This window comes from Argiope bruennichi, chromosome 8 (assembly GCF_947563725.1).
Source record: "Argiope bruennichi chromosome 8, qqArgBrue1.1, whole genome shotgun sequence".
NCBI classification, from domain to species: Eukaryota; Metazoa; Arthropoda; class Arachnida; order Araneae; family Araneidae; genus Argiope; species Argiope bruennichi.
Window position 1 is genome coordinate 104,061,471 of NC_079158.1, and position 20,920 is coordinate 104,082,390.

General features: G+C 31.7%; 1 protein-coding gene across 1 annotated transcript; it reads right to left on the bottom strand.

The window, feature by feature from the left end:
• Positions 1 to 363: 363 nt before the first annotated feature.
• LOC129980702 (uncharacterized) lies at positions 364 to 19,692 on the bottom strand. Its single transcript, XM_056091084.1, has 4 exons — positions 19,654 to 19,692; positions 5,451 to 5,617; positions 564 to 2,208; positions 364 to 417 (listed from the first exon to the last, which is right to left on the bottom strand). Exons 1-4 carry the CDS (start codon positions 19,690 to 19,692, stop codon positions 364 to 366), a joined length of 1,905 nt encoding a protein of 634 aa, XP_055947059.1.
• Between the last annotated feature and the right edge of the window lie 1,228 nt (positions 19,693 to 20,920).

The following is a 20,920-nucleotide window of genomic DNA, read 5'->3' on the forward strand; positions in this document are numbered from 1 at the left end:
CATTGATGAACGATTTTTCTGCAGCTATTACGTCCATTTAGAGGCCAAAATTTTTCTCTAACAAGATATAGCAAGGAAGAAGCACCAACATGTAAATATTTATTATGAAAATGTTCTATTATAATTAAAGTTAATCTATGGCTTTTTGGCAAAATTATTTGATGCTTTTTATTAAAATTAAAATTACTATTACCCAACCGTCCTCCGACTCTTAACAATCCTTTAGAATCCAAGAAAGGATTCAAAGTTTTTAATTTACTACCAGGAAGCACACAGTGGTGTTTTTGGAGACTACTGACGTCTTTGGCAAACACTTGGATTTTCGCATTTTTAATTAAAAATGTCTCTGCATAGTTCAATTCCTCAGCATTCAGTGGACCTGTTGTCTTCACTGCTTCTTTTAGATTCTTGACAAACCTGAAAACATAACTTAAAATACGAACAATTTTACTATAATTATTACTTATATCTAATATGCACTGTAAAAAACTAGGAGTATTACAAATGGAAAGATTAATCATAGGATCATTATTCAGTTCAGAGTTCCTTGCAGTTCTTTTCACCTCAAGAAGATATTCATCATCTGAGACACCAGGATCGTCATTGAAGTTTGGACAGCTACTAGATGAAAGAAAAGACGGTCCATTCCACCAAATGTCCAACTGTTGGATCTTTGAAGGGAAAACTCCTCGTGATATCAAGTCCGCAGGATTCTCAGCAGTATTTACATAATGCCATTGGAAGTTCTTAGTATACTCTTGAATCCTAGCGACTCGATTAGCCACAAAAGTTTTCAACGATGTAGGTGGAGTTTTGATCCAAGCAAGCACCACAGTGGAGTCCGAGTACAAATGTACTCCATCAATGTCTAGTTGCAAGGATGACAGAACCTTAACGGTAAGCTTGGAAAGCAAATCCGCTGCACAAAGCTCCAAACGTGGGATACTAATTTCTTTGATGGGAGCCACTCGAGATTTGCTGCATAAGAGTGACACCTTTATCTCACCAGACCTTGACAAAGACCTGGTGTAGACAGCACAACCATATGCATTTTTCGAAGCATCTCCGAAGCCTATCAGGTCTACTTTCAGAACTTTAGAACATACCACATGACGATCTATGTTTACATTTTTCAATTGACTCAATTCAGAACTAAATTTTTCCCACTCTCTATTTAAGTGTAAGGGAACTTCATCGTCCCAATCAATTCTCAAAATCCACAACTTCTGCAAGAACATCTTCGCTGTGATTATCAAAGGTCCTAAGAGGCCTAAAGGATCAAACAATCTGGATATGTCCGATAGCATTGTTCTTTTTGTTGCAGGTCTCACAATTTTTTGAACACTAAAACTAAATGTATCCTTTTCAGGATTGAATTGTAATCCCAAAGTTTTTAAAGTAGCTGAGTTGGGGTTATCGAAATTGTATTCTCGGTCCGACGTTGGGACATTTTGTAACAAAACAGGATTATTTGAGCTCCATTTGTGAAGCTCCATACCAGCTGATTTTAACAATTGTATTAACTGGTTTTGTAGTTCAATGGCAGAAGATAAATCCTCGGTACCACTGAGTATATCATCGACGTAAAAATCTTTGCCAGCAGCAGCGGCTAAAGGATAGTTGTTCTGCTCATCACAGCATATTTGTTTTAGTACTATGGTCGCCAAGTAAGGAGCGCATTTGGTTCCGTAGGTAACAGTGAGCAACTTAAATACACGTAAATTCTCTTCCTCTAAATCCTTCCATAAAATACATTGTAAATCACACTGATCTGGATGTATCCAAATTTGACGATACATCTTTTTTATATCGGCGGTGAAAACTATAGAATGTTTTCGAAATCTCAACAAAATAGCGAACAAATCATCTTGGACAACAGATCCTGAATACAAATTATCATTAAGCGATTGTCCAGATGACGTTGCCTCTGATGCGTTAAAAACAACGCGTAATTTTGTAGTACTACTTTCTGGCCTAAAAACGCCATGATGAGGCATAATATACCTTGGAGTTTCGCAAGTTGCCTGCATATGCCCCAAATTCTCATACTCAGTTAAAAATTCGCTGTATAGTTGCCTATACTCTGGTTCTCTCTTCAAACGTTGCCAAAGTGAATTAAATCTTTTAGTAGCAATGTGTTTTGATTCGCCTAAACATGGGGGGTCTATTTTAAACGGCATTTTAACAACATAGCTTCCATCGTCATTTCTGAAATGTGTTTTCATGAAATGATCTTCACATATTAAACTCTCATCATTTTGTAATTTATCCCCCTCAACATCTTCAATTTCCCAAAATTTCCTTAAATTTGCATCCAAATCTTCTATTACCAACCCACAATGAACAGTAGTTTCGTTTTCTATTGGAACACTTCCGGTAGCAACAAACCCAAACACAGTATTTTGAAAAACAATGTCTGTTCCCGGAAACCGAATTTGACCCGATCTTTGTTCATAGAATATTTGGACACCTAATAAAATATCCACCTCTCCAGGCTCATTGAAACTCACATCCGCTAAATTGAAACTATCTAATTCTAGCGTATCAATGTCAAATTGTTTCGAGGGGATACAATCTGTTATATGCGGCACTACCAATAACTCAATTCCCTTTTCAAAGCTTCCGCTAACGTTCGAAATTTTTGTTTTTACGATCCAGTTAATAACAGAAGAAGATTGATTTAGTCCAGAAACCACAATGTTTCGTCTTTCTTTTTTCAAATTCAGTTTATCGGCTAAACGTTTTGAAATGAAATGACTCATACTACCAACATCCAGTAACGCACGTGCACTCATAAACATTCCTACATTATTTTGAATCATTACATTTGCAGTACTTAATAAAACCATTTTGTTTAGATTTAAGTTGGTAGCAGTGAATGAATGCGTACTGTTGGCAGGTGACCCATTCGTCAGTTGTGAAGAATTATGACTAGGATTTTCAATTCGCGGAACGAATACATTTGACCTTGGATTTAATCCCGCGTTAGCATTTTGCGAGAGAGTTTCAGTTTCGCTTTGAGTATTTCCCAAGTGCAAAAGAGTGTTATGTCGTTTTTTGCAAATGGAGCAACTGGATTTTGAATAACAGTTAGCAATTTTATGGTGATTTAAACAATTAAAACATAATTGCTTATTTTTAACGACTTCTATTCTCTCATTAACAAGCATATTTTTGAACACAGGACATACATTCAGGGAATGATTTTCATTAGATTTACAAATTACACATTTCGGAGTTTTAACTTCCGATACAAAAGCTTTTTGTGGACTGTATTCTTTACGATATTTTTGAGAATGGTTTACAATTTGCGGTCGTGAAAACACATTACTATCATTTTTGAATTTTGACGATACATAAATATCGCAATGCCTGGCCAAATCTGATGGCACATACCAAGATTCTCCTTTTTTCACGCCAATATGAATTTGTAGTTCATGATCTAATGAATCAAATATTTTTTCGGAAACCATGAGTTCACAAACTCCCTTAAAATCATTTACCTTTCTTAATTGACAATAATAATCAAAAGCTGCACTAAGTCGCGATGCAAACTGGATATAGCTTTCGTTTGGACGTTTTTTCGCCTTACGGAAATTATTTAAAACTTCTTGTGGGGTGGACTGAAATTCTTTTAACACTAATTCTTTTAATTTGTCATACATACACAATTCATCTTCATTTAAATATATCATTAAATTGGTAACTTTTTCGCCTAAAATATTTAATAGGATTTCTGATTTGAATTGTTCTGGGACATTTTTGGTTTTGAAAGCTCTTTCAAGCGATTGGAAAAATAAATTATACGACTCTGCTCGTATAGGAACTGGCATAGTTAAAGTTTTGACACTTTTTATTAAACTTTCTAAGCTAAAATTAGAATCAGAATCGCTATTTGTCACATTAACCTTTTGTGTTACATCTTTTTGTAAATTCGCAAGCTCAAGTTGTTTTTCTAATTGCGCGAGTTTAAGTTTTTCCAATTCTACTTTCTGTGCTTCATTTTTCTCGTATTTTTCTAATTGCGCGAGTTTAAGTTTTTCCAATTCTAGTTTCTGTGCTTCATTTTTCTCGTAATCTTTTTTCCTATCAATTATTGACTCAACTACAGTTTTTACGAATTCATAATTATATTTATAAATCTCGCTTTTTTCAATTAAATCTTTAATAGTAACTACTTTGGCACCTGCAGGAATATTAATTTCTAGTTCCTCGGCAACTTCAATTAATTCACTCTTTTTAAGTTTTGAAAGCATTTTGAAAAGAGAACTCTGAATATATGCAACTCATAAAAACGAAACTAATACATAAATTTGGAAAACTAAAGTATACTCACAGTTACCCTGAAACCAAAACGGACACAATAATCCAATCATCGGATACTCCAATCATAGGAATTTACACTTTATATCTATTGAAGATCACTCTAAGGATTCAGAATTCACTGAGAACAATATCAAATAAACACACGCGGCAAAACAGAAGCACTTGCCGACTTCTCAAAACTCTCGATGGTTCAATACTGCGTAGTCGACGGACCACTTAATGTAATTCTCTTCAAATAATTACTTATTTCTTTCTGGTAAACACCATTTTATTTTCGGACACATTTTTTGTGCCACTTCATGTAGACTGTTACAGATTAGGACACCTCTCACAGTTGGATGCCTCGTCTCCTCACAGAATCGTTCTTACACACTCTACGTTCTGATACAAAAAAGGAATTAACAGAACTTTGTACTCGACAGATACGCCATCTATCGGCGTGAAGCTGTAACACGCGTAATAGGAAATATTCTGAAAAAGACCATCAACAATGATAATGGCAATTGTTTTTTATTGATTTAAGTCCATTCCTTATTGAACAGTCTACTTACAACTCAAAATAAAATGAATATCCAGTATTGATGATTCTATAATTGTAATGAGTATCAACGATAGAGCATGAATAGGCTGAAAAGTTATTTATAAAATAATTAAAATGGTGCATACATATTTGTCAAGTAATTTTCTTGTAATATAAGCAATTTTATATACTTCATGAATAATAGTAACTCATATTAGTTTTTTTTTTATACCCCTTCCATTATTTTTGAGGTCAGCCAAAATTTACTTTTTATATTCCTATATCGCTTGTGAGTTTATAATGTCTAGTTATAAGAACATATTGATTAATTCATATTTATCATTTCTTTTGATATTAAATAGTTTAGTAGCCATCATTTCAAGTAGCTTTGAGTAAAAGTTGAAATTAAAGACTGAATAACATTTATACCAGACTAAGTTTATAAGCGACTATCCCAATTCACCTGACTGGACACAGAAATTTTGAATTATGTGCACCGCTACAGCACAGGCGGTAATTACGGTTGAGTTCTAAGGGTCATCGGTGGAAACGTAACAACTCTCAAATAGGAGACATGTCCCGTTATCGGTAAAAGGTAGCTGACCTCACATCATTTCTGTACCGACTAAAGCCACGTTCCAACGGCCTGTGGCCTTTACGGATATGGTCGTTTATCTTCAAATTGACCCATTGTATGACCATCCTCGCCTGTGAACCTCGGTTGGAAGCTTCCCGCAAATTATCAGTAAAATGAACAGACATCAAAGAACCCTGGAAAACAACAAGAGAGTGGAAAGAGGGGAAAGTGTGCCTGTCACCAGATGCGCACAGGTCGTTGGAACGCGGTTAAGGTAGAGAGAATCAACTACAATTCCAGAAGTTTATTATCGCCAAATACGATACGGCCCTGGGAGGAATATATGAACAGATGTAAGATTTGAAATGTTCAGGTTACTTTTATCAGTACAGCAATTATCATTGATGTGATATATCACTGGAATACTATTAATAGCGAACAAATAAAAAGAAAAGGAGAAGAGATTTAATATGCTTTTGTTGTTTTAAAATGCCATTGATGAAACAGGAAAAAAAAACCCAAGGATCAACACATCGTCAATATGTATTAACCCTTAACTGGGGATGTACGGTCTGTGAGACCGCAAGAGATGGATTTTCGCTCACCCCTATTTTATTTTTAGCTAAATTGAAGGGATTGACCCAGTAACTTCCTGTTTTTGACCTTCAATATACGTGCACTTTTTCAACCGATTTCAGCGGATGCTTTTTAAAATAATTCAGTTATTTCTTTGAGCGCGGTCTCTAAGACCGCACCTCCCTGTTAGTGTCACAGTGATAAATAAGGCTTAGCAGATGGCACTAAAATTTGGGCCCCTAAATATCATCCAATTTACTGATCCTATTATGAAGCAATGCTCCAGACACTTTTAAAAGAAGCAGAACGTGATTTTAGTGATAAGGATAATTGTACAGAAGAGTTTTTCGATAAAAGTTCGTATTCAACTGATTCTGATATCTATGTTCAAACATAATTAATTTTTCTAGTGATAATGTATTTCGAAAAATTTATAAAATATATTAATATACCAAGAGATATATATACAGAATTTATAGGTTGATTTTTATACTAGTTCTTAACTTTTATGTTTAAAATGCCATAGAAAATCGTACTAGGGAAGTCACACAATCCGATAAAAAAAAGGGGCAATTTTACCCATGCTCATTTTTTTTTATTTTTCATATAATTGTTGAATTTTACTTTATATTGTCTTCTACATACCTTCATATACTGTACAAATAAATATGTTTTAAAAAGTAATATGTTTTTTCAAGAATATTATTTATTGTAACATGTAATGTATGTATGTTCCAGCGCATTTACTTTTTTCAATGGTAATATATTTTGAAAAATTTCTAAAACATATCTATATATCAAGAAAATATCTGCAAAATATATTGGCAGTTTTTCATACTAATACATTCATTAGAAAATTTAATTTGAGTGTAAATGAAATGCGGTCTCGTAGACCGCACCTCCCCAGTTAAGTCCCAAAATTTCATCTCCCCAGTTAAGGGTTAACTTCAAATAACTATATAGATATGCATAATTGTTTTTTGTTACAGGGTTGACATTTTAAGAAGTCAAGAACACATTAAGCCGCTAATTTTAGAAGTCCGCAGACGATATTTGAACTCGAACAAACTTCTTGACCTCATCGACCGTAAAGTATGAATTATATCAAAACTAAAAAAAAATTGCGGAATTTAGTATAAAATATTTCTATACTAAACCTTGATTTATCTTGAATTTTCTCAGCAAAAACTATAAAAAAAAATACATGCGTTTGCTTTTCTGTAAAGTTGTGAGGTTTAATCCCGCTTAAAAAATGGGCGACAGTCTTGTGTTATTCGATAAGGAATCTGCACATTCCTGTGCCTTTCGCAAGATTTGAGATTAAGATATAGGACTTAATCTTGTAGAGTAAAGGTTGATAACTCGCAGATTGATAGAGATTTTCGTCGTCTTTTTACATTTCACGATGTTTGAGATAAGATGGAAAGTTCAGTCAACTTTTCAAACTTGCAGAAGAAGGGATTTTTAAATGTTACTGAGTAACAAAGAAAATTTTAGATTCTTTTTTTTGTCTTAATACATAGCAATTTTTTAAAGGCATTGAACTAGTATAACTTTCCATGGCTGGTTTTGATATAATTTTATATCAAAACTAGCGATAATGGTCTCTCGAAACTTAATCGCATACTTTTAAATAAACTTTTCATGTCAGAAAATGCCACTCATGCCATTGGCGTGCAGTACGAAATATTAACTTTGTCGTGAATACTGAATGCGTCATGTCATCCTTGGAGAGTGTTTTTGGTGACTATCCTTGAAAGGGATTTAATATCTGAAAATCGAATTTGCATTTTAGACACCTTTTTTTCAACCGATCGAAACAAAGATTTGACACAAAACTGCAATTGTAGCCACAAAACTTCATACAAAATTTGATACATTTAAGATACTGCGTTTTTAAATTATCGCGTTTACGTGTTTCTGCAAATACAGACAGACAGGCAATAGATCCATTATCAGAATTGGCTTAAAATTTGACAGGCGTCTAGATTACAGATGTTAAATCTGTGTACCGAATCTTATCTATCTAGCTCTCTTCGTTTTGTAGTTATCGTGTTTACTTATATTGGGACAGCTGGAAAGACAGATTCTCCGAAATGATATCACTCAAAATTTAATAGAAATCTGCAAATTTTGTTTTAAGCCAAATTACGTCTGTCTATCTCAAAGCGTTTTTGAGTTGTCTTTGTCACTAACAGATAGATAGATAGACATTTTCCAAAAAGGCGTTTTTCGAAGTCAGAGAGATTTAAAACGGGGAGATTCGACAAAATCTCGAGTTCGAATTTTTCGACAATTACTACACTTTCTCTGTACTACGCATACGAGTAAGTAAATATAAGTCATGTAAAGTTACAGAAACCTATCAAGATACATGAAACAAATTTTATTGAAGCGTCATCCCCGTGATCTGGGTGTCCCGAGTTCGAGTCAAGGTTTGGGCAGGGTTGTTCTTCCGTTATTCTATCTGTGAGATGTGTGAATGTGCCCTCCTGTAAAAAGGGGTTGTGCAAGCGAATGAGTGATGCGTGAGCAGCAAAATCGTACTCTTTTCCCTAGTTGGCGCTACTATAAAAACAAGAGACGCTCCCCCTCCGGCTTAAATCCGCTGTCTTCGTAACAGCGGACTTGTCTGTGGCAAGTCCCATAAGTAACAACAACATATTTTATTGATATTCTTAATCGTATTTGCCTCAACTTATTGTTTTGAAATAATATGAGAGCTATTTTGGTGCATATCATTTGATTATGAATGTCAGATTGCCTGATCATCACCCCCCTTCATCAAGTTTTCAGGAAAACTTCTGACAACAGATTTTTAAAGGCAATAATAATCTTATGTGGATTTTTTTGACTATTATGCGTATTTACTAATTAAAATTAAAAAAAATTATAATTTTAAATTAAAAGTATTATTACCGAATATAAAAAATGGATTTTTACAATTTCTACTCTGTAAAATTCTCCATCGCAGATCATTATTTAATTCCTCAGTTATTTAAGTTCCTCATTATTTAATTCCGCAAAATTTTAAAGATTTTTATAAGATAATATTTCTACTCTTCTAACTTTTAAAATCAACTGGAATTTCAGTTTAAATTGAATTGCTCTGTGATAATCCAGGTTTAGTAAACTTATTTACAGGAGATCATTATAAACATCATCTACAATTCTAAAATTATTTAGAAATTAATGCTTGAAATAATAATATTGATTATTATGTTTCATTTTTACTTTCTCGTATAAGTAGTATAGAGAAAGTATAGTAATCGTCAAAAACATTCGAACTCAACATCTTGACGAATCTACACATCTGTCTGTGACAAAAAAAAATTCGAGCTAGATTGTTGAAATTTGGTAAACAGTCTTACCACAAAACCTGTAGATTTCTATTAAATTTGAATAAAATCTGTTTACAGGAAGTCCGTCTGTCCTGCAGTTCGAATATAAATTAACAAGAGAACTACGAAACGAAGAGAACTAGACAGGTAGGTTTCAGTTCACATATTTAACATCTACAGTATAGACGCCTGTCAAATTTTGAGCCAAATCTAACAAGGGATTGACTGTTTGTCGGTCCATACTTTCAGAAATTAGCAAGCCGGCGTCCTGGCATAAGGGTAGCGCATCTTTCCCGTGATCTGGGCTTCCCGGGTTGGGCATGGTTGTTCTTCCTGTTCTATCTGTGAGATGTGTGAATGTGCCCTCCTGTAAAAAGGGGTTGTGCAAGCGAATGAGTGATGCGTGAGCAGCAAAATCGTACTCTTGTCCCTAGTTGCCGCTACTATAAAAATAAGAGACGCTCCACCTCCGGCTAAAATCGGCTGTCTTTGAACAGCGGGATTGTCCGTAGCAAGTGCCATAAGAAACAACAACAATAAGCAAACGCGATAATTTAAAAAAGCAAAATATATCAAAATTGCTATGGGATTTTGTAATTATAATTATATTTTTGTATCCAATTTTGTTCCAATGGATTGAAAGAAACGTGTCTAAAATAAACATTCGATTTTCGGATACTATTAAACGCATGTCAAGGATTATTCGCAAAAAAAAAAAAAAAAAAAAACTCGCCAAGGGAGACACGATAGATTAAGTAAAAAAGTTAAGTTCACGAAAAAAGGTAATATTTCGTAACTCTTGAACGCCAATGCCGTGTAAGACGTTCTCTGGCATGACAAACTTATTAGATAGTATGTTAGAAACTTTTGGGAAGACAACTGCCGCGGTTTTTTTTTTTTTGGAAAGTAAAAAAAAAAAAAAAATCATGTGGAGTTTCTCATTTTTATTTGCGTCACATAAATAAATCTTACCCATTATCCACATGAACACTTGAAAAGAAATGCCCAAATTATTTCAGAAAAATCTGAATAGTGACTGTTTCAAATTTTGTTCTGAAAATTTCAAATTCTCAATTCTCAGAAAAATTTCAACTTTACTAAGGTTTAATTTCTAAATTACATGCGTTTTATTCTTCTAATTTTCTCTATAATGTCTTACATGATTTTTGAATTTTAACTTGTATTGCATCAATAAATCCCTCTTGTCAATTCCAAAAGTCCTAAAAAATTACCTATCATTTATAAAAGTTTCTTATTTTACTGGCTGTTTTTAATGCTTTGAGAAATACTATATTACTATCAGTTTTCTGAAAAATGTTTCACTTTACTTTAACTTATATTTTAATCTCATGTTTTTTTTTTTTTTTTTTTTGTACGTGGTTTTAAATTTTACCATCTCTTGTTATAACATACCAAGAAAAATCACTACCTACTTTTAAATAAAATCTGAATCATATTTTATCGAATATTTTGAATGCTATAAATACATCATTTTAATCTGGATTCCTTGAAAATATTCGCTTTGCTGCGATTGAGTTTCTACTGGATATACTACCCAGTGACACAGATTTACAATTTTTCCGTGACATTTTGCTTTCCTTCCCTGGATAAAATCCACTCTTCCTTACCTATTGTTCCAGATTTCACATTCAGTTCTATCGTTTCTTTAAAAATAGAAATAGTTCCGAATAAAATTTCTAAAGGATACGAAGAATATTTAAAGTGTTCTGCGGGTAGGTGAGAAAACGATCTGAAGGAACATTTCATTGGAGAATAGTGAAATAAAGCCTAAACTTCTTTATAGCAAGAGTTTATTGCTTTTGTAACGCACTTCGTGAATGTGAAACGAAATTTAGGGAGATAATAAATGTTTATTATTGAAAAGGGAACGAGCTTTCTTAAAATAACTTTTAAATTTTAGCAAATTTAGAAGGACATAAATACTTGGGAAACATTATGTGGAATTGATTATATGGCTAAAATTAAATTTTACATGTTTCATTTACTAATGAAATCGGCGGGAATGACAGATAGACAGAAAGACCAAGAGGTAATAATATTTTTTAAATGCCGTTCTTGGATTCAGGAAACTTTGAAAAGTGATACATCAAAGTCTAAGAGTCAATTCTTTTTGACGATTACGGTATTTTGTCTACTTTTTTGTAAAAGACTGTAAAAATTTATCTACTTATATCTATATCTGCATCTCTATCTATCTATCTATCTATATCTATGCATCTATCTATCTCTCTGTATATACATCTATCTATATGTCTGTTTGTTTGTCTATCTCTATGTATAGTGTGTGTGACATAAGAAATTGTTCTTTTTACTTTTTGCATTTAATTGTAAACAAATCGTTATGAGAACGTTACAGACTGCTTCATTGAATATTTTTGCAGTAGCATTTAATATAATTTTTTGGTAATTAATGGAATTGTAAAATTTTATTAGAAATGTTCTGATGAGATCTCGCCGTGACACAAAAAACTCCATTCAATCCGAGTAAAAAAATGCAAGTAAAATCATGAAATAGAATTCCAATAGAAAATTTAATATGGATTTATAGTGATATGAGAATGTTTTAGAATACTTCACTGAACATTTTTGAAGTTGAACTTAATATAACTTTTTCTAGTTAATGAAACTGTAAAATATTATTAGAAATGCTCTGAAGAGAGTTCCCGTGACACCAAAAACTCCATTCAATCCCAAGAGAGAAAGACGTTAAAAAAATCAAGAAATAGAATTCAAATAAAAAGTTTATTTTGGCACGAAAATAAATTTAATTATCATTAAATGAATAATCTCTATGACTTACTTATGAAAATTGACGACCCTATCTTCAAAAACTATTAACTCGGAAAAATCAAAATTACTTCAAAAATAAATTTAAAAATCCAAAAAAAAAAAAAATGCGAGAGAAAATAAAAGATAAAATTTTAAAAAATCAAAATTATTCCATAGGTAAATATAATAATCTAAAAAATGCAAGCAAATTCAAAAGAAATTAATTCGAGCCTTCACTATAATTAAAAGAAAGAAAAAAATAAAGAATCCTGAAAACAACGGACTGAAAAATTCGTGTACATGAAGATTATGCTCTGTAAGAACCATACCGCAGGAGGCATTCGCACTACATTATTAGAAGATTTTTTTATCTGAATTCCATATTAAAGAAGAATTAATGAAAAGATTTGAGATACATGCACGCGATTTTGAGAGAACAGTTATAGGATGGCTACTACTATTGTACAGAATCCTTTCATCAAAATGCTCTGCCACTGAAAATTTAATAAAGAGTTTCGTTCTGTAAGATAAATATGCTTTGAGAGAACCATATTATGGGAAGTCTGCTCATTTATTCATTATCGTATACATAAACCTTATTATTCGAATGCCATTTTATAGATAATTGGAAGAAGAAATTTATTCAATTCAATTCTGAAATAAATTTCATGATATTCATACAATATGAGGGTAGTATAGAAAATTATATCGTAAAGATCAAAAAATTTGAACTCGAAATTTTGATGAATTTCCACATCAATCCAATCATTAGGCCTCCCAGAGTTTAAGAAACACATTTAAAAAAATATTTGTCTGTTATAAAGATAACTTAACCACGCTTTGAGCTAAACGGTTAAAATTTGATAAAAGATGTTTACATTGAAATTGTAGATTTCTATCTAATGTTGAGTAAAATCTGATCAGAGGAAGTCCCTCTGTCCGGCTATTCGAGTTTAGTTTAGTTTAGTTATATTAATGTCCCGTTGTAAAGCAACACTAGGGCTATTTTGGGACGGACCTCGTAATTTTGAACCACGGTCAGATGACGAGGACGACACCTGAGCTGGCCGCACCCTCTCCACACCACATCACACCAGCGGGAGGACGTTTGGGTCCGCCTGTTCGAATATAACTTAATACGATAGTTACAAAAAGAAGAGGGATAGACAGATAAAAAATTTGGTACACAGATTAAACATCTATAGTCATCTTATCAAATTTTGAGCCAAATTTAACAAGGGGGTTTGATTATATGAAAGTCTTTGTTTTCAGAAACATGGAAATGTGATAACTAAAAAATGTAATGACTTAAATATATCAAGTTCAGTATGAGATTTTGTGACTACAAGTATAGTTTTGCGTCAAAGTTTTGTTTCAGTCAATTGAAAAAACGCGTGTAAAGCACAGATTCAATCTTCGGATACTATTAAACGCACGTCAGGGGTTGATAACGAAAAACACTCGCCAAAGATGACACGAGAGATCGAGTAAAAACGCTAAATTCACGCAGATAGTTAATATTTCGAAGCTATTGGACATCAATTCCATGGAAGGCGTTGTCAGGGATAGCACCTTTATTACAGAGTATGCAATAAAGTTTTAGAGAAACCACTCCCGCCCGTGTTATACTGAAACTATGATATCAAAATGATGCGTTATTGGACCGTTATGTTTTTTCTTTCCAGTATTTGATACATTTTGCGCAACTTTGTTGAAATACTTCTACTATTTTAAATCGATTTTATAAAGTAGAATTTGTTTTAATAATGCATTGAAAAATGGAGTAAATACTGAACATTGCAAATACAAGTTTCCTAACTCTCTGAAGGATGTCTGTAGCCAAGTACTAATATTCCAATAACAAATTGTGAAATTTGAGAATTCTTTTATTTCATATGAAAATTATATGCGCTAGGTTAAATGAAAAATTGGATAAAATTTTTGATTTTTTTTGTATAACTTTTATAAAAAAAATATTGCATTGATGAAGGTTTTTAGAAGGTTTTAATTTTAAAATAGTTCATATTATATAATTAATTAATTAAAATATTTCGGAAAGTCATGTGTTTTTTTCCCAATTTTTTTATTAGCATAGCAATGCTGCATACAGACTTTTATATGCCCTTTCTGTAAAATAATTAATATTTTTGGAAAATATTTAACAATTTTCGTATAGGCAAGGCAAAAATAAATAAAACACATTTTAGGTCTCATTATAGTTTTTAGGCAAGGATTTAATAAATATAATAATCAGTTGGATAAACTTGCCAATCACTATACATTTTATTACAATGAAAAAAAATAGTTTCATGGTTTCATGGCGGAATTAAAGTTGACACAGCTATTTTCATTTATATTTCTACATAGAACCATACTTCCATATTTTGACTTTAATATGAAATTTCAGCAAAGCGACATCGAACAAATAACAAGTGTCAAATGGAATTATAAATCTCAAAACTGTAATACTTCCGAAAAATTACATAATAGCTGGTGATGCTCTTATGTAAAAGTGGCTCTCCAGGCCACCGTAGTGCATTGTTTGGAAACCACTGATTTAGGGTATCTGGTTTCTCTCCCCATCGTGTGTTTACTTCTACCAGGTGTACGCAAGTGATGCGTGTTGTTTGCGTTGCAACGTGAGAGAACTGCGAACTGTTGCACAACAACTTGTTTATAATGTAATTATCATTTTTTGAAAACTGAAATTGGAGTTTGATTTTAAATGTTTTGTGTTTGTTGAAACTACTAAATTTCAAAAAGAGTATTTTGAAGATATCACTTCACTAGGTAAGTCAACCATCTAACTCTCCGACCCGCCACGAAGGCACACGGATTTAAACCATAAAAACTGAATGACCGGACCGCCGCAACAGCAACATTGGCGGGAACTGTGGTTGAGTCCTAAGGGCCGTCACCGGCCACGGTACAACCCTCCCTTCACTAGGTAAATGTAATGTTTTTTTTTGTGAAATATAATATCTTAGTTCATTTAAATTTCAATAACATAATGCAGTTAATTATGTTTTGTAACACCATCAACAAGCTGGAGAAAGTAGGATTAGAACTCTTTATGGTAATTGCGAACGCATTTTGACGACTTTATATTTTCTTCTATTAAAAATAATTGGCATCAGATGAAAAATAGACCTGTAATCTGTTGTTGTTTCTTATGGCACTTGCCATGGACAAGCCCACTGTTACGACAGAGATTTAAGCCGGTGGGAAAGCATCTCTTGTTTGTTTAGTAGCACCAACTAGGACCAACAGTACGACTTTGATACTCACACATAACTCATTCGCTTGCATAACCCCTTTTTACAGGAAGGAACATTCACACATCTCACAGATAGAACAATGGAAGAACAGCCATGTCCAAACCGGGACTTGAAGCCAGGTCGCTCGGATCACGGGGAAAACGTGCTAACCCTATGCCTGGCCGCCGGCAGGCCTGTAATCAAAAAGTGTATAATCATGTACAGGACAATTCATTAATCATTGCCCTTTTTTCCCAAATTAATTCATTAATTAATTTTTTTCTTAGCTGCAACAGTTATAATTACACCGGTATGTTTCCAATTACCAACAAGACTGTGGGGTAAATGGGAACGTATGTTTTGGTTTTCAATCACAATATCGAATGAATATGAAGAGAGTATATTTGAAATAATAATAAAACGGTACTTATTGCTTCAATATTTATTTTACTACCGGTTCCCAAGTACCTCACAGTTTTCTTTTTCTGTCTTTAATAGAAATATATACTATTTTACAAAATATTACTTATAAATTATTATATCTATTTTATAACTTCAAACTGAGTAACTTCTTATCATTTTATTATAAACTTTTTTGGTAAAAGTCAAGAAAATAATTTTTATACCAACAGAAATGACTGAGTATAGTGCGAAAAAAATATCTAAGATTTGGGCATGCATTTTAAAATATGGGCTTTTAGTTCAATTCAGTATTAGTAAAGTAGAGCTCCTATTTCAACTAGAAGGTTCAATATATTTTTCAACTCATTATTATTTCATTTTTAAGCAGTCTGAAAAAATCCTCTCCAATTGAAGGGTGTGGTAATATAGCTATGTGATTCTCGAAAATCACAAACTATCATTAACCACCAAAATAAATTTTTATTTAGTGAAAATGGTGCTTTTCAAACCAGCCAAATTAAATTGAATTAACTCTATCAATCTCTCAGACATAAGAATATTGGGTATTCATTCTGGTGCTTTTAACATAATTTATAATTAATGAAGTAACATGTTGAAAAATCAAATAAGCACTATCCACTATTACCTTTTTCATCTCCACAACTTCATTTTCGTTTTTGAGAAGAGTCAAGATCTTTATTTGCATATTTGTCCATCATCTTCATATTGTAGTCTTCATCAACATTACTTTTCTTGTTTTCTTTCCTGCTGGACGTCACACAGCACCGGATAACTATTAATAATAACTTTCATTAATAAATAATCAGTATTCATAAGTTCATAGGTGTAGACTGCATTGTAGATTCCTTATGGAAATGTTAGTTGTTAATTTGACATAAAATAAGAAATGTTATTGACATTTATTATTTTATTAAAGCCTTCCTAGATTTAATATCACTTAATGTCAAATAATAAATTGATCAAAATGCATAACATAAAAAGATTTTTTATTACATTAAAAGCCGGCGTCCTGGCCTACGGGTAGCGCATCTTCCCGGTGATTTAGGCGTTCCGGTACGAGTCTTGGTTCTCTTCCTTGTTTTGTTCTCTTCCTTGTTTCTCTGTGAGGTGCGTGAATGATCCGCCCCTGTAAAAAGGGGTTGTGCAAACAAGTGTATGTGTGCTATCTTCATTTGAGCTAGAAGTCAGACTTCTGCAATCGTTTGCTCAGGGTTTTTACCCTCAGAAGCTACTGCGCAAAAATTTGGCTTAAAAAATGGTCACACGACAAAAAAAAAAAAAAAAGCATGTTAATAACAACGACAAGATGAATATTATCAATAAACTGCTTCTAAAGTTTAGATTTCTCTTAAGAATACCATCCCATTTTACAAAAAAAAAAAAAAAAAAAAAAAAAAAAAAATCCAAAAATTAAAATTGATTGTAACCATTATATCTTACGGATTCAATAACTTAACAATTTACCTTAAAAACAACCGAGATAGAGAATGAATAATGGGACATAAGAGAGAATTTAGTTTCCCTTCTTTTTTTTTTTTTCAATGCTGTAGTAACTACACAAGGCAAATGTTTGAAAACAACTCTGAAATAGCAGGAAATTGTTTTTAGCCTTCCCCCAGAGTATCTTAAAACAGGCACATGCTCCCCTGCTCACTTTGGCTTCATGGGCGTTTTCTGTAGTCACTGTTTCCGATTACTCCTTATTTTAAATTACCCTTCCTAACCTTATATTTTCATTTTTACAAAAAAGAAAAAAATGATTAAAAAAATCATGAGAAGAAAAAAAATTATTAGAAACGTTGTTAGAAACGTTTTCTAATCATGTCGTCTTTACTTGTTAATAAATAAACTTTTTATGATTTAAAACTAATGCGTTGTAGCAATACTTTAATGACAAATTTCTAGATCAATTTTTTTAATTAATGCATTTTAATAATATTTTAATAACAAATTTCTTGGCCTATTTTTAGTTAAAACATTTTTATAGCGCAAATTACCCAGAATCTAATTTTAGTCTCCAATCCAATTATCTTCATTTTTTAAACTAGTAAAAAGAATATATTGTAACATCGCCATCAAATGTTTTGATACAAGAACTGCGCAATTTGATCTCTAGGGATATTTGCGTTCCTAACTGAAACATATTTTTTTTATTGCTTTTTGGTTTGGATTTATATTTTGATCACTGATTTCCTCATGTCGGATTTTTTTTTGTTGCTTTGAGTTAATATGTATACAGTGCTATAGCTAATCTAAAACATCTTTTAAAGTAAATTTAAGAAGACTTTTACAGATTTATCTAGTTTTATAATATTAAAAAAAATTACTCATGTACATGATGATTTAATGCTCATATCAAATTAAAAATTTATATAATCTAAAGATGTCTGCATAACTATTTTATACATTCCTTACTTCACATTTTTTTCCCATCATTAAATGATCTTTCATCATAATGTACATGAAATGCTAACACGTATTTTTAACATTTTAATTCAGTGTTATTCGGTAAAAGTATATCAATCTAAAATAAACAAAAAAAAAATCATTGTAATTAAAAGTGTTCTTAAGATTTAAGCCTTTGTGAGTTGTAATGCTCACGTGAGATCCAAATATTAAATATAATATAAAATTATTGCAGATTGATATTAATATAATTCACATATATATCTTTAATTTGCCTTCGTAATGTGTTTATCATTTGTCATTCTATTTTACATTGCCGTCTTGTGTTTTGTTTTTTTATAATGTTATCAATAATATAATTGATTGCGGTGGTAAATTGAGCTAAATTACATTTGTACAATATATTTATAATCAATCGACTCCGGTACCAACTGATTCGCCGTGAATTATGGTTATATTTCATTTCAGATAATCTGTAAAATTCAGGTCCATGATTCCACGAAATTGTTAGACATTAAAGTAGCATTATTTAAATTGTCTTACATATATTCTGTTTAGCCTGTACATGAATCTTTTTTATAGAAACCAGTCACACAATATCATAACGTTATTAGAAATGTAAATGTCCGGTTCATCCATATGTTTCATATCATATATGTATCATATGTTTTAAATATTAGTAAGTTGTTTACTATACAGTATATTACTGTACAGTATATTATATACTCCGTCCATTAGTTTTATGTTTATGTTTGTTATTGTTTTCTCTATGTAATTTTCAATTTAAGTCCCTTGGGTCCAGATTTGGACTGTTTGCTATTTAATTTAAATATTTTATTGTGATCAAAGGAACTATAAAGTATAACCTTAATTTCTGTCCATATTCTGGCGATGATTGTAAGACTTTCAATAAATAAATAACGGTTCTCTTTAACTTTAAAATACAATATACAAGGTTTTTAACGGTCAGTGACTGGTGTAATAATTATTTCTAAAACGACCTGTTTTCCACCAGAAGTGAAAATATTTTTAGCTTTACACTAGCTCTATCAATATGGAGTAAACAAATCAAGGCTCAAAGTGTAACAAATAACAAAGTGCACCCAATATAGTCCTCTTGTTCCTCCAAAATTTAATGTTAAAATTACGAAAAAATGAAATAAGTATTGGCATGAATTTACCTATGTATTTAAAATGATTAGCAAAGTCAAAACACTAACGCTCCAACCCCATTTCCCAATTATCTGAATTCCACCAATTTTTATTTCTTAAGAAAGTTAACGATTCCTAGGTATGTAATCAATAGCAGCATGTTTACTCCATTATTTTCGACATAAATTTCAAAATATTATTTTCCTATGGGAAGAATTACTACCGAGCTCTCAGACTCAGTTACTGTTCTGATTTCGTCATTTATTATTTCGGAAAAAAACTCACAAGCCCTTGGTAAGTCACCAGTTCTTTATCATCTCTCATCGTCTACCACTTTCCTTTATTTAAAAAAATTTCAGAAATTCTATTTCACTGTACCTTCTGTATGAGAAGAAATGACGATAGGCTGACCTATCCCCAGACTGACCTTTTCAGAACTGGTTGTTTCCAACCACTGCAACAGATTTCGCCATTTTTTATTTCATAAAAAGCTGCATGACATGTAGTTACCAATGGTCGCCATTCTAAGATATATCTCCAATTTCGCGAGATATCGCAAAATAAAACTTTGGCAGGGCCACAATTAAAATGATTTCGTTAATTTTATTCATCGATTCATTTCTTCATTCTGAAAACTCTGCAAATGAAAGTCAGTCAGAAGTTGAAACATGTTTCTTTTGTCTTGATAGGATGTAGTTAATCAAAATTTGTTGATAGGATTAAATTAAGATTGTTAATAAAATTGCTAGCAGCTAATCTCCAAAGGGGGGCTAATTTTCAGTTTAACTAAATTCTTCTTCAATATGAAATGAAAATGTAATATGAAATAAAGAAATTCAAATTAATAACAATGCTGTTTATCTCGGATGATGGTATAGATATCAAGTAACACTTGTAATAAAAATATATTTTAATAGAATATGAAACTCATGTACAGAAAACCATTGCTATTTAAATCGCTTAAGGTAACCGACTTCGTTCGAAGGAATATTTTTGAACAATTGGATTTTTTAAAAAATATTTATGGATTTTTTTAAAAACTATTTATGGTTCTTAGATGTATTGTCAATTATAAACACTATAAATACAAAAAAAATATTTGGAAATATAATATATTTTGAGAAATAGGAAAATTTGTAGTAAATTTTAATGAAATTTAACCAAAACGGTTAACACTCTACACAAAATTGTAATGCAACAATCCTATTTTTCTTTGTACACAAGTTATAGAATATAATGATGAATGAAATGAACCAAAATTTAAGAAATATTTTGAGATGCAAAGAAATTATGAGTAAAAATATACTTATATATACATTTTTTCCATAAATTTGCAACTTAATTTTGCTAAAAACACCTATAAATGAAAAAGTATTTCACCAACAATAAAACTTTTGGTTCATTTCATTGCCCACGGTATTTAAAATACACGCTGAAATTTTTATGTAAATACCTCTGTTAGTTTTTGAGATATCATGTTAACGGTTTATAATTTTTATGAAAATTAAAGTTTGAGAAAATTGAAGTTAAAGAAAAGTTTTAGCTAAAAAAT